This window comes from Sminthopsis crassicaudata, chromosome 2, assembly GCF_048593235.1.
Source record: "Sminthopsis crassicaudata isolate SCR6 chromosome 2, ASM4859323v1, whole genome shotgun sequence".
Classification (NCBI taxonomy): domain Eukaryota; kingdom Metazoa; phylum Chordata; class Mammalia; order Dasyuromorphia; family Dasyuridae; genus Sminthopsis; species Sminthopsis crassicaudata.
This window is the reverse complement of record NC_133618.1, coordinates 246285680-246299853: the sequence shown is the minus strand read 5'-3', so window position 1 is coordinate 246299853 and position 14174 is coordinate 246285680. Positions and strand designations below refer to the sequence as shown.

At 37.1% G+C, this 14174-nt stretch overlaps 1 protein-coding gene across 13 annotated transcripts in view; it reads right to left on the bottom strand.

Moving 5' to 3' along the window:
- PHACTR3 (phosphatase and actin regulator 3) overlaps window positions 1–14174 on the bottom strand; it is a 290706-nt gene that overhangs the window by 13579 nt on the left and 262953 nt on the right. For all 13 annotated transcript variants that reach the window (XM_074288720.1, XM_074288727.1, XM_074288719.1 and 10 more), the window contains one exon: window positions 2719–2774. In XM_074288720.1, the coding sequence (XP_074144821.1) occupies window positions 2719–2774 (56 nt within the window). The remainder of the gene's footprint in view (window positions 1–2718; window positions 2775–14174) is intronic.

The following is a 14174-nucleotide window of genomic DNA, read 5'->3' as shown; positions in this document are numbered from 1 at the left end:
CTGTATTGATCAGATAAACTGCATAATCTTTGATGAGCTTAAAATGATTTTGTGTGATGGATGGAAAGCAGTCACAAATTTTTCAGTCTGCTTGTTAAAAAAGTGATACTAAAATTGGGACTTAGTAAAATTTCATTCTGAAACCTTCTACAGAGGCTTGTGATATTGTAACAGAATGAATCTTTTGCTATTGAGGAGCACTTAAGGGTTCTTTATGTACATGTCTAACATTACCTGAGAATAATTAAGTGAAATCAGATTCATTTGATCTTCACAGGACAGGTCCTTGCACATGTCATATGAACACAAGCTTGCAATTATGAATTCTTTTGAAGAAACTCTATAGTAGAGCTTCTCCCTGCTAGCATTTTTTAAAAAAGCAAGCTTGGGCAGAGTTAATTTTTCCCTGCCCCATTATCTTCTTTGATATTTTATTAATATACTATTGGTTTGTATTTCCCTCACATACAAATAAGACTTGGGAACATAGTTTATATGATGAGCTGGTATAATAGGAAGATTAGCAGACTTGCAGTATGAGAATCTGGGTTTAAATTTCAGTTCAGCATTTATTTCCTTATGACAAGTCCTCCCTTTTCAATACTGTTTCCTTTCTGTAAAAAGGGGATAATCCTTGTGCTACCTCATAGTGTTATTGTAAAGAAATCTCTTTGTAAACTTTAGAGTACTCAAAAAATGGGAGGCATTATCAGCATGTGACCCCTGTATGTGGAAGGGATCAGACAGATGATCCTAAAAAATTATCTACATATCAGAAAATAAAATGTGGCAAGGAAAGTTCTCTGGAGAGCCCGCTACCTGATGCATCAGGAAAGAAAGTGCTTCTCAACAGGGCTAATACCATATATGGTATCTCATCTCACACCCACACAAAAGGAGGAAAAAAAGAAAAATCTCTAGTAGTGGAGTTCTCAACAACTCCTACTCTTGGTTCTTTGGAATGCTTCAGAGCTAAGGATTGTCTATGTGCAGACAATGGAGAGAAGTCACTATCTGTAGCTAGATTTCCATGGTCACAGAAGAGGAAATCCATTATTTTACTATTTCTTTGAACAGGGAGGACGCATGCAGCTCCTATGAATACTGTGTATTCATTTAATCTGGCTCTGTGGCTATATTTAAGACTGGCGTTTACAAGAACACAATTATAAGCACTGTGCTTTTTAAAAAGTACTAACTCCACTACTCACAGTAATGAGGAAGATGTCCTAACCTTACAATGGAAATATGCTTCGTGGCCTATGGACCTTGGATTATGTCAACTGCTTTTCCCATGTAAGTCATGAACCTCTTGGACTTGTATTTATAATGAGTTTTAAGGATAAGAGTGCTTAATTAGAGAGCTAAATCAAAATTTTAAGCAAATGATATAACTGACAGTTTTCACTCTCTGCCAGTTCTGCATAATCAATAACAAGAATGTAGAATTTTTTCAACCTGACAGCTACTTGAGTTGACAAAAGGGAAGGCATTATTCCTTAGGGCTTTCTTCACACTATTCTGACAACCCTTTTTTCCCAGCTCAAACATTCTGTAGCTCACATTTTTTAAAAGTTTAATTATAAACCCTAAAATGTTTAGTTTTAAATGCTACATCTGAATAGTAAGAAAAGGAATCATATCAAGGGATACAAAAATATCAAAGGATACAAGTTTTGAGGAATGAATAATGAACAGGTTACTAAGACTCTTCTTGGTCAGCTTGTCCATCCCAGCAACAAAATATAAACTTTAGACAATGTTCTCACATGCACATGCAAAAAACGTAAATGATACACTTCTGATATTCAAACTCTGAGCACCTTTCTCTTTGTGGCCAATGGCTTCATAATGCTTATATGAGAGAAAAATAAACTCCACTGCCTAGACAATATACAGAGGATTGTCTGATTAAAATATTTATTATCAGACATAATCAGTGGATTCTATAGGGATTTGACCTACTTTTGAGCTATGAATTTGTATGTATGTATATATATCCTGCTCATAAATCCTTTATTCGTTCATATTCTACATAACCATGTGGGCATAATCAGATAAACATTTGGATAACAGTAGAAAAGTTCTTGGAAAAACATAAAGCCCTGGGAAGCCATCAGTATTATAATTCATTTTCCTATTCCTTGAATTTCAAAAAAAGCCTTGTAACCTCCAGGTTTAAGTGAGTGCAAGTGTTGCTCTCCTTTTCTTATTTGCAACACTTATTAATACTTCGCTTACTGCCATCTAAAATTTCTATGGACATTAGGAAATTCAGAAAGTCCTGAATACTTGCCTAGAAAATTGCTTTTAAAATTATTGCCCTGTAAGCCAATCTGATGTTAGTTCTTCCACTCTTTTGGAAAGATTCATCTAACTTTTCTAAAGTACAGCTGCAATAAAAATCTCCAAGAATAGTAAAAAAAAATTTTTTAAACTTTTCCTTCAATGGAATTTAAAAAGTCTTTCCACATTTTCTTCCCAAATGATTTCACACAAACACCTAAACCTCTCAAATTGTACTAGAAATACTAAGTACCATACATATTGATAGAATATTCATTTTTGAAAGGAAAAAAACTAGAATCTCTGCACAGGGAAGTCTAGTAAGACAAATTCATTCAGTAGTCTTCACACACACACATACACACACACACACACACACACACACACACACACACACACGATTTCTCTCTGGAGGAATCAACAGCTACTCACGTTTCAGGATATTTCTTCTTTCTAGTTCCTCCACAGCAGGTCTTTGGCTCAGTCGTCTGCGGAAAAACACCAAAATTACGTTTTGTACCATAATGCCTGCCTGAGTTATCCACACAGGATTTGTGGTAGGAAAGTGGATCTCTTGCCTCCAAAAATTGCCTTCCAGAAAGCAGGAGGATGATAAAAAAGCAAATAAGCTATATCTTTGGTAGTTCTTCCTTGGCTAAATCTAGACAAACTTCTCTCTGTACCTCAGGAAAGTTTGGTGGTTCAAAAGGCTAACATTTTAGTCCTTTCAAGAAATTTGTAGATCTTCTTCATCTTCATTTTCAGATTCTACAGGACCAAAACATCCCCAGTCAACACCCACCTCATTCAGTAACAAATATTACAATAAATAGTATATATATTCAAGAACTCTTCCTTGTTGAATAACAATTAACTTCACAATGGCAGCAAGACTTAGTCCTGGCTTGCTTTTTTCCCCTCAGTCACCACAGATATATTCCAACAAAAGATAATCTGGTTAGGAGGAAAACCTGTAAGAGATTCTCCCTGCTGCTGACTGACAGCTCAATCCCTCCACCGTACTACTGCCTGCTAGTGAAAACCCTGTACTGCTTACAACCTCATGCAGAGGGGAGTGTCTAATGTAGCCTCACATCTACTTGCCAGCCTTCTCTTGTGCAGCCTGGAGACTGAGTCTCAAAATCCAACGATCAGGGCCAGGATGCTTTCATCCTGAATAACAAATGAGGCTTCCCCCCAGATAATATTGCTAATAGGAGCCAAGCATATAATATTCACCCACCCCCACACATATTCACTGACTGTTTTAGGAAAAGCGTCCAAGACCCAGAGATGGAATGTTTATGTCGACTGCAGGAAGACTGGCAATATTAAGACACATTACTGTTGTTTTTATAACTCATTTTTTATTGCTGGAGTCAGAGGGAGCAGCAGAAAATAAAAGACATGTCAGGAGGGGAATAATTAGTCAAAATTAATGCTAAGCTGAAGATCCTCTTATTGTCACCAAAATAAAGCTGGCACAGGGTCAGAACAGCAAAGCAGCCCATTTCCGCTATCAGCTCAATATTATGGATACAATAAATGGGTGGTGGAATCTGGTTTTCCACCAGACTCTTACACAGATGCTGCTGCTGCTGCCTCCAGAAATACTTAGTTTCTATAGAATCCCCATCACAGAACAAAGCAAAGTGATCCTTAGAATGTTGGAGTACCTCCCTACATGTTGGAACATTTAGATATACTGGGGATATTTCTCCCTCCTCCCTTTGCTCCCCCCCTTTTCCCTCCTCCCTCTTCTTTGCCCTCAGCATTTATTTCATGTCTACACTGTGGGAGGCTTTTACAATTCCCCCATTTCCCCTATATGATAATCATTGAACCCTAGATGCCCCTCCCTGCCTCCAATAATTCACTGGCTATAATTTGGTGGGAAAGGCCATACTTAGTTCACAAGCTGAACAGGAAGAACTATGTCTCAATTAGGGTTTGTCTCCAAAGAATCCAGGATTTCTTACACCTGCATTCTCTTCTGTGTGGTCAGAACAATCCAAATCCCCAATCTCCCTTTCCAGATGCATCAGATTTTTTTTTTTTATTTTAAGGGAATTTTCAAGTAGCATAAAGATAGTGGAAGAAAGAAGCATCATGGTATAGAGGAAAGAACCACAGATTTGGAGTCAGAGGTATGGATTCAAACCTTGGATCTATACTTACTATTTGTGTGACTTTGAACAAGTCCCTTGAATCTCTAATCAATCTTGTTTTTCTTATCTGTAAAATTACAGGGTTGAACTAGCCTCTAATGCTTCTTTCAATTCTAAATTCTATGATTTTATTTAAGAATATATCTAGGCCCTGGGGATGCAGTAAATGATTCAAAGCTATAAGCTGTATATAGATTAATAGGAAAAAGATAGAAAGGCAAGGAAAGGGTAGGGGGAGAAGATAAAGTAGGGATCCTTAAAGCAGAACAGTTAGCAGAAATGGGAAACAGATATAATTAATTTTAAATAAAAAAGAGCTGTTGATAACTTAGAATGCTCGCTGTTGATAACTTAGAATGCTCACATGTGGCATGAAAAATTGAAATATTACAAGCTTTCTCATTAATAGTTACTATGGCTATTTGAAAGAGATTAAGAATGGGTTTAGGTGCTGAGAAGAAGATGGTTTTAGGGGGAAAAGATAAGAATTGGCTGATCTGAAATCCTTGTGTGTGCTCTTATAAGAATCTCCCCATTGCCTCTGCTCAGTAAAGTAAATTAGTCTCTCTACCTGACAACAATAGCTGTCATGTGAAATAGTGCTTTCAGAGATTATAAATTTTTTTACTCATAAGGGATTCTTTGGGACAGATTAATATATGTAATACTATCCTCATTTCATAGATGATAAACTTGAGAATCATAAACACAGACAAGCACATATAAACACACACACACACACACACACACACACACACACACACACACACACACACAAAGGCTTGTGCAATCTCACACAACTAAAGGTTAAAGTTAAAGTCAGACCCCAGGTCTTCTCATTTCAGATCCTATGTTCTTTCCCCCGTGTCAGTTAACAACTAATAGATATAGACATCTACAACAAATTCATTCAAATCATGATCTGCTTCCTCTTCCTTCAACTGGTAAATTCCTCCTTAACCTTCATTTGAGGAAGTACCCAGGCTCCCATGCCCAAGTTAGTTGGATTTGTATTTCCTATTTGTCTGTCTCAATCCCTCTCTGTCTCTGCACTGGTTTTTCATCCTCCGCTTTGTCACCTTCTGCCATTCTTACTTTCTTCTAATATATGTGTATCTGTATATTGGGAACTAGAGGTAGGTAGGATGGAAGGTCTTTGTATCCATAACCCAACCCAAATACAGAAAAGTTTTGTCAACCTGAGAGAACTTTCCAGAGAGGAATGATGAAGCCAGAATGAAGCTCAAACCCGAAGGCTAGGACAAAAGTATATCTATTCCATAGATGGTTAGTTCATTGCTGTCATAAGAAAAAAAAAGTCTTTCTGGGCAGCATCTGTTCTTCAGGTCATAGTATGGGGTGGATGGGTGGGAAACCAAAAGAAATGCCAAATGAGCTCACTACACCCACCCAGCACGGAAGACCTAAAGCAAAAACAATAAACATCATACAATTAAGCAATGTCAGTAGAAAAGGAGAGAATGCATCTGACTGGATATGTAGCCACAGGAGAAATACTGGTCTCAAAGCACCAACAGCTGACTTCTCCAAGTCATGAAAAAGCTGAGAACAGTTACAAATTGAGAATATACTGGACATCCATGAGTAGATGCTTTATGGGAACAATAAGAGAACATTTTAGTGTAACCCTAGTCAAAAGGAAGCTGGAGGGGCAGGGATTTCTTTATTTGGACATAATGTTATTTCCTGAAATCTTCTTCTTTCCCCAGGAGGGAAAATCTGTGTCAGAAGACAAATCAAACCAACTAAAGCAATAAAAAGACCAGGTGGGAAATGAATGTTTCAGATCCCAGGAACAACTATTTCCCTCTGGGTTCTCTGAAAATTTCCCCAACCTGATAGATTTGGGTGAAAAAGTAGACTGGCCCGGGTGTCAGTAGCCTCTGTATCCATTCCTGGCTCTACTAGATTGTTGTGTAACTTTTGTTGTCTCTGATACAAAACTAAGTAGTCTCTAGGATCTCTTTCAGCTCTAAAAGTCTATGATAATATTCTGCTGCAATCTCTCTTTTTCACACTAACTCAACAAGTCAGAATATACAGTTCATTCCTACCCCATTCATCTGAGATAAGATGAGTTTAGAGTCATAAATTTTGGAATTTGATCCCACAGCTGCTAGGAACTACCTTAATGATTATGGGTAAATTATCTCCTGGCTGGCCTCAGTTTTCTAATTTGCAAAACAAGGAAATTGGACCAAATGAGCTTTAAGCTCTAAGTCTAAGGATGCTCATATGTAGACATGTTCTGCAATGAAATTGACTGCTAATCTCTCATTCATACAATTTAAAGCTAGGGCTCTCCCTATCTCCAACATACAGAGTTTATGCCTTTTCTATAGCGTCTGAACTTTTCCTATGTTGTTTAAAAAAAAACTGGGGGAGTTTCCAATCTTTAGCAGTTACTTTATAAAAATGTTTGCAAAAATCTACTTTGTGTGCTTTGAAAACAAAACTGGGGACAGACACAGATTCCAACCAAAACTCCTGGGTACTTAGCATTTGCTTTAGAGTTGCCTTAATTCTCCTCTTACCACCCAGAAGAAATTCTTGAGATATCTGATGCTCAAATTAACTAATATTAACTCCATATTGACAAAGCTCTTGGAAGGATCTCTTAATGACCCACAGACCAACTCTAATATAATAACTGATTGTCAGCATGCATAGTAAAGAATTAGTTCCAATTGGCCCAGAAAACGCTTTCTTGGGTATTGCTACAAAACTTGGAAGTAATATTTAGAAATAGTATGGTTTGTTCCAATAGAATCGAAGCTCATGGAGGACACGGCTGCTTTGCACTTTCTCTTTATATTTTATTAATGAAGACAACTAATTCCAGGTGAGGAAACTTCCTTTTACCAATTGCCAATTACCAATTAGCCAATTCTTCAATTTGCACTTTTAGAGAATTTTTCAGAGCACAGAAAGGTTTGCTCAGGGTCACAACCTTTTTGCATCAAAAGCAGGATCTCAATGCAGATCCATTCAACACCAAATTAGGTTCTCTATTCATCCCATCACACTTCTTAGCATGCAGTGGTCATTTAATAAGTGTTTGTGAGACTAGATTGGCCCCAGAGCTCACAGCTCTTTGTTTTGTTTGTTTGTTTTTAAGATTCTGAGACCCTTAAAGAAATTGCCAATGAATTTAGTTCTAGGAAGACAAAATTCATTAAATTCATGAGATCTTAGCAAGAGGAATATCACTCAAACTTCTCTTGTAACTTCCTTTACACAAAAAACCTTTGTGGTTCACTAAAAAATCCTTTCATCAGTCAGAATTATTGAGGCCACAGGCACCTCCTCTCTGCTTCTGACATGTTAGCCACAGTAGATACAGTTTGGGAACTTCAGCTCATTTCTGATTCAAACTATCTGAAAAAGCCTGTATGTGTTGTAGCTAATTACAGTTATGTGGAGGCGGAAGAAGTACCAAGAAAAGAAAACATATTCTCTTTCTCTTTGTCTTTTTGTCTCCGTCTCTCTTTCTCTCAGTCTCTCTTTTTTCCTGCTAATTTTCCTCCTTTCCTTCCCCTCTCCCCATTTATTTATTTGTTTATTTATAGTTATCCTTCCACCTGAGAAAAAAGTGAGAAAAAATGGCAACAATGGCTTGGATTTACATTAGCTAAGAATAACTATCAGTATCTAGAGAGGTCACTTAAGTGTTTGAATCCATAGGTACCAGAATGCCATGCCAATTTCAGATGCCCCAACACCATCTTTCATACCTGATAGAGAGGCTTGGGTCATGATTAGAAAAGTTTCTCTTTCATAGTGAGAATGCCAGAAAACTGTTTCCAATCCACAATCATAGGAAGTAATCCTCAAGTAGGCGTTGCTTTCCCTAATAGTGAAATACTCAGTATCTGAATAATTCCAAGATATACACTAAAGTCAAAAGCCTGTTTGTACTGAGTAATTTTAGTGTTTGCTAATAATATTGTTGTGAGCCATCTTCTCTTCCAAAATGGTTTTGAGCATTTCTGGTAGAAAAGTCTGATTGGACATCATTTGCCAAGTTTGTCTCTTTTGAATCTTCTGGGCCAGATTCCTTCCCAGGATTCTTTACTGCCCTTACCAATCTTCTCTCCAGCTGTGACATAAACCTCTCAAGTTCCTAATAACATTCCTGCCAGACTGCATTTGAAATATTATATTCAAGTCTGGTTACTATATATTAGGAAAGACACTGATAAGTTGAGCGATTCTAAAGGGGACATTAGCTCTAAGCTTCCACTTCAATTTATAAATTAATCAGAAAAAACTTTTTCTTCAATGATTTTATTCACCCTTTCTCCTTTTTTCTCCCTCTTTCTCATATCTCTCTGTTTCTCTCTCCCCTTCTTTCTCCCTCTCTCTCCTTTCCATTTTTTCTTCCTTCCTCTTACTCTGACTACTCTTCCTCATGCTATTCCACCTGAGTCTCAATATATCAATATATATCAATAATATTGATATATGATATATATCAACATATATGTCAATATATACCTAAAGAATTCAGCTTCCTAATTCAGGTGTAAAGATCTCAAGAAATCAAGTCTCATAACCTATCTTGAAATTGCATCTAAACCAACCGACAGGAACCCTGGATTTACTGACAGTTTTGAATCACAGTGAATGTTTTCATAGGATATACTTATGGTTTAGTCTAGCAGGGAGCCAGGGCATAGCTTCTGTGAAACCCCCAAATATTTTTGTGTATATAGCTCTTATTATATAGTGATTCTGCATGTGTTTGCACACATACATACACACACAATAAAACTGTTTTTTTTTAATTCTAAAAAGAATTTTCACTGTTGGAAGCAAAAAGGACTGATGGTTTAAGGTAAGGGCTCTTAACGTGGAATCTGTGGTCTATTCTTTAAAATAGTTTGATAACTTTATTTCAATATAAATGCTCTTTCATAATTTTATCTTTTTTATTTTGAGTATTTTCAAAACCTTCTTCTGTGAAAGTATTTATAGGCTTCACTAGGATTGACATGACACAGAAAATAACTTTAAAGCACCCTGGCCTGTAGCTGCTGCCTATACTTATTCAAGCACAAAACCTTGGTCTTCTCCCAGATGGAGCTGGAAAGACCAAAGGTTTCCCCGATAGCACGGCCACAAATGATAGATACATTAACTGCAGGTAGCAACTGAGCTCTATTCCCATCTAGCTTTTGTCCCTTCTGACTGAGCTTTGTTAACCAGAGAGCAGGATACTTCAGAGTGGAGAACATTGTTTAGGAGTTCGCTGAGAATGAACTAATGTATTCTCTTCAACCAAAGGGGTACTTTTGGCTCTGCAGAAAAACAAATGTTTCATAGAAACAAAAACAAAACCAAGCAAAACAAAAACCTTTCATCATTTTTTTCTTCTTAAATTCACCATAGAGGATATAAGTATCACCCCCATAAAGTAGCATGGTGTAGGAGAAAGACCTCTAAATTTGAGGTTTGCTTCTGAGGCATGTGACCTTGGAAAATTTCCTCTATCAATATCACTTTTCTCATCTGTAAAATGGGGAGAAATGATATTTTTAGGAGAAATGATATTTTTATAATCTATCTCAGAAGGATATTGTGATATATAATTGGCTGTTTGTCCTTTGTTCCTGAAGGGAATCATGATATCAAGAAGGTGATACCATGACATGCAAATGAATTGGATTTAATGAAGGAGGGCTGTGCAAGGTCACCTCCCTCACCTTCCCCTCCAGAGCCATCTGGATCCAGTAGCCATATACAGATATCAGGATAGCCCTGGATGCAATGAGAGACTTTGACATTTTTAAGATAAATTCTTCAACTGGTCTCAATATGACTGAGGCTGTACCATAATTGGTACATAATTGGATAATAAAAAATAATGATAAATACCACTGGATGAGACAGGGTGGACACATTAAGGCTGAAACAAACTATCATAAGCTTTCGATATTTAGAAACAGAGATTTTAAAAAATCAGGATTCCATAGGATCTGTGCAGAACCCAGACTAATATTTAGTCTCTGACATCAGTATAGAGTGATTGGTAGGAAAAGACAATTATGTCCTCCATGGTTATTATAAGTGGGAGGAAAACAATTATGCCTTCCATGATATCCCAAGGTAAGGGGCATATTCCAAAGTATTCATTACTTCTTCTATAGTACTCTTCCTTGGGTAAATGCATTTATTGTTGTCATAAATTAATAATAGTAGCTCAACTATTTATAATGCATTATGCTTCACACAAAAGACTTTCATCATGATATTTCTGAAACAAATTTATGGATGTAGTTGCAAATATTCTCTGCATTTTACAGATGAGTAATCTGAGGCTCACAGAAGGGATTTGGCAATTGCTTGATTTGGAATTCATCCTAGATCTCTGGTCTCCAAAGCCAGTCGTCTTTCCATTGTACTACATTTTACCTTGAAAGTTTGTTGTATGACAGGGAAGAAAGCAAAGGTTCCAATTGGAAGTGACTTATCTCTGGCCAAATGAACTTGAAAATAGGGATTGTTATCAATAGAATATTGCCCCAGAAAACTCAAAAGTGTCTCTTCTTCAGACCCCTGCTCATCCCAAAGACACAAAACCACTTACATTGATGGCAACTGACATTAACAGAGTTGCTTTATGGCTTATAAAGTGTTCTACTTTCATGATCTCACCCATAACTAGAACTACAGGTATTATCCCTATTTTACAGATGAGGACACTAACACTCAGAAAAATTGAGTCACTTTGTCAATGATCACATAGCTTATGAATATCAAATGCAGTTTTTAAGCATTAAGATCTTTCTTGTACCACACTTCCATTACTCTATTTACCACCTTATGGTGCTAAGCATTTACAAATTAAAAAAAAATTGTCAAAATATCTGAACACAGTCATTTTTAATTAAAACCTTTGAAGCTTTTAAAAATCTATCCCAGGAGATTATCCCTTATTGTCCCAGCTGTTTGTTTTGGCTTTAGTCTTTTCCCCCCTAACTTTTCCAATACCATACTCTTGGCTGACTCTGAAGACAGTGAGCTATGCACACCAAGCCTGACTCAAAAAACCCTGGTTCCCAGAGCAACATAGAACATAAATCTGACAAGTTTTAAACCATTATTACTAACTAGTGCAGTGAGGAATGGAGTCACTAAGTCATGAAAAGCAGAGGGATTTGCCTGGAATTGCTTGACACTGGTGGGTGGAAGATCTGGTTAAAAAGAATAGGATCTCATTGCTCTGTCTCACAAATTCTCTATGCGATTGAGAACTTGAACAAGAGCATCAAGCAATTGGGGTGTGCTTCCTAATCCACAGAACTACTCTTTGCAAGAAAGATTAAAAGATCATGGGATCACAGGCTCTAAGCTGGAAGGGACCTAAGTGATCATTTAAACCACATCCCTCATTTTACAGATGAATAAAATTTATTCTAGAATAGATGGGAAGCTTTCTTAGGATCATGGAGGTAGTAAGTGGTGGAACATGGAATTGAAATCAAGTCCTCTGCTTCCAAATCCAGAGTTCTTTCCCCTGTACTATGTTGCCTCATAAGGAAAATGAGTTCTAGAAAAGTGGCTTTTGGACTTTCAATGCAAAGATAGTGGAATGAAGAAGGAGTCTCTGAAGCCCTTTCAAATTTCTCTCCAAACAACTAGAAAGCTGCATCCATTGATCTAGGAGCAAGGAAGCAGCTTATAAACCTGACAGGAAATGTCTGTCTTACTGGGGTGGGAAGAGAGTGAGTTCAAGAGCAGCTTGACTGGCTGAGAGTCACTATAGGAAGTTTGCAGCAAGGCTCTGAGTAGCAAACAATCATGGAGGCCCTACCCTTCTGCAAATTAGCAACCCTCTAGACAAGGTAGCAAGCACAGCAAGTAGCTACCCCAGCAAAATAACAACTCCAATGACCCCCAACTCTAGCACAAACTACCAGTAAAACCTTGATTCTTTCCTGACTAACAGTGAAGCTCCATTCTGGGCTGTCCAAGAAGACCCTGCCCCTAGGGCCTGCCAGCAGAAAGATCCCATTTCCGTTGCAATCCTACATCAGGGCTCCATCCCTGGGGCAGATAAACAATAAAATCCCTCCTCCAGTGTCAGTCAGCAGAGACACTGTTACAATAGGAACCCAGAAAAATGCCCCCACCCCTGGGGCAGACCAGTAGCTAAACTCCACATCCAGGAGAGATCTAAGGGGAGACCCTATGCACTGGTATAAGGCAGAAAGGAAGCCTATCCTCCATAAACAGCTAAGTTCTGAAGGCCAGTGAAAATCAGCAGTAAAATTGTGAGCCTTAGAACTAAAAGCTTAGGACAGTGAAGGACCAGTATCCAATTCTCCTATAAAAACTGTCACAAAAAAGGAAGAAAAGAAACTTGGCTACAGAAAGTTACTATTATAACAAGGAGGATTAAAAGGCATAAACTCAGAAGAGAGCAATAGTATCAAAATGGCTATAGATGAAGCCTCAAAAAATATAATTTGGTCTCAGGCCCCAAAAAGTTCCTGGAAGAACATAAAAAAAAAAGATTTTTAAAAGCAAATTGGAGAAGTAGAAGAAAAATTGGAAAAATAAGTGACAGGAATGCAAGAGAATCATGAAAAAAGGAGTCAATAATATGGGAAAGATATTTTTTAAAATTGCCAAGGAAAATACTCCCTAAAAATAGAATTGGTCAAATGGAAAAGGAAGTACAAAAACTCACTGAAGAAAAATAATTTCTTAAATATTGGAATTGGGCAGGTAGAAACTAAATTCTATAAGTCTTTCTTGTACCACTTCCATCATTCTATCTACTATCCCATGGGATTAGAACATTTACAAAATGATAAAAAAAAAATAAGAAAATGTGAAATTTCTCATTGAAAAAACAATTGACCTAGAAAATAGATCTAAGAGAAATAATATAACTGACTTCCTCTCAAAGCCATGGCCCAATATTTTATCTATCTACTGTGTTACTTTGCTGCCTTGCTGGATGACTCTGGACAAGTCATTTGACTACTTTTTCTGGCTTTTGGTTTTAGCCTTTTATTCTTAAGTCATCAAATACCATGCTCTCTTGACACTCTGAACACAGTGAGCTATACCAGGTATGTTAAACCCTAGTTCTGAAGAGAACATAAAACATAAGCTTCTCAAGTTTTTAAACCATGATTACTAATTAGTGCAGTGAGGAATTGAATCATTAAGTCCAGAAAAGCTAAAGGATTTATCCAGAATCATCAAGACAATAGTAGGCAGAAGAGTTGAGTCTCTTGGAGCTTTATATTTAGGATTCAGTAAATTTTTCAGTTGTATCTGAATTTGATCTCATTTGGGGTTTTCTTGGCAAAGACACTGGGATATTTTGCAATTCCTTCTCTAGCTCATTTTACAGATGAGGAAACTGAGGCAAATAGGGATAAGTGACTTGTGCAGGGTCATAAGCAAGTATTTGAGGCCAGATTTGAATTCAGGAAGATAAGTCTTCCTGACTACATGCCCCAAAACATTATTTACTGTGTTATATAACTGTCTCAGCATAGTGGATTAATTTTAAACCTACTTTGGGGATTTAGGGATGGACTGATAAATGTTAAACTACCAGCTGCAGGCCACACTTTTAACTTTAATTGGCATTAATTTTTTGCCATCACTTTCTAGAGTCTAGGCAATCAACAAAACAACAAATCAAATTCTGATTTTTGGCATTTATTATTCACTTCT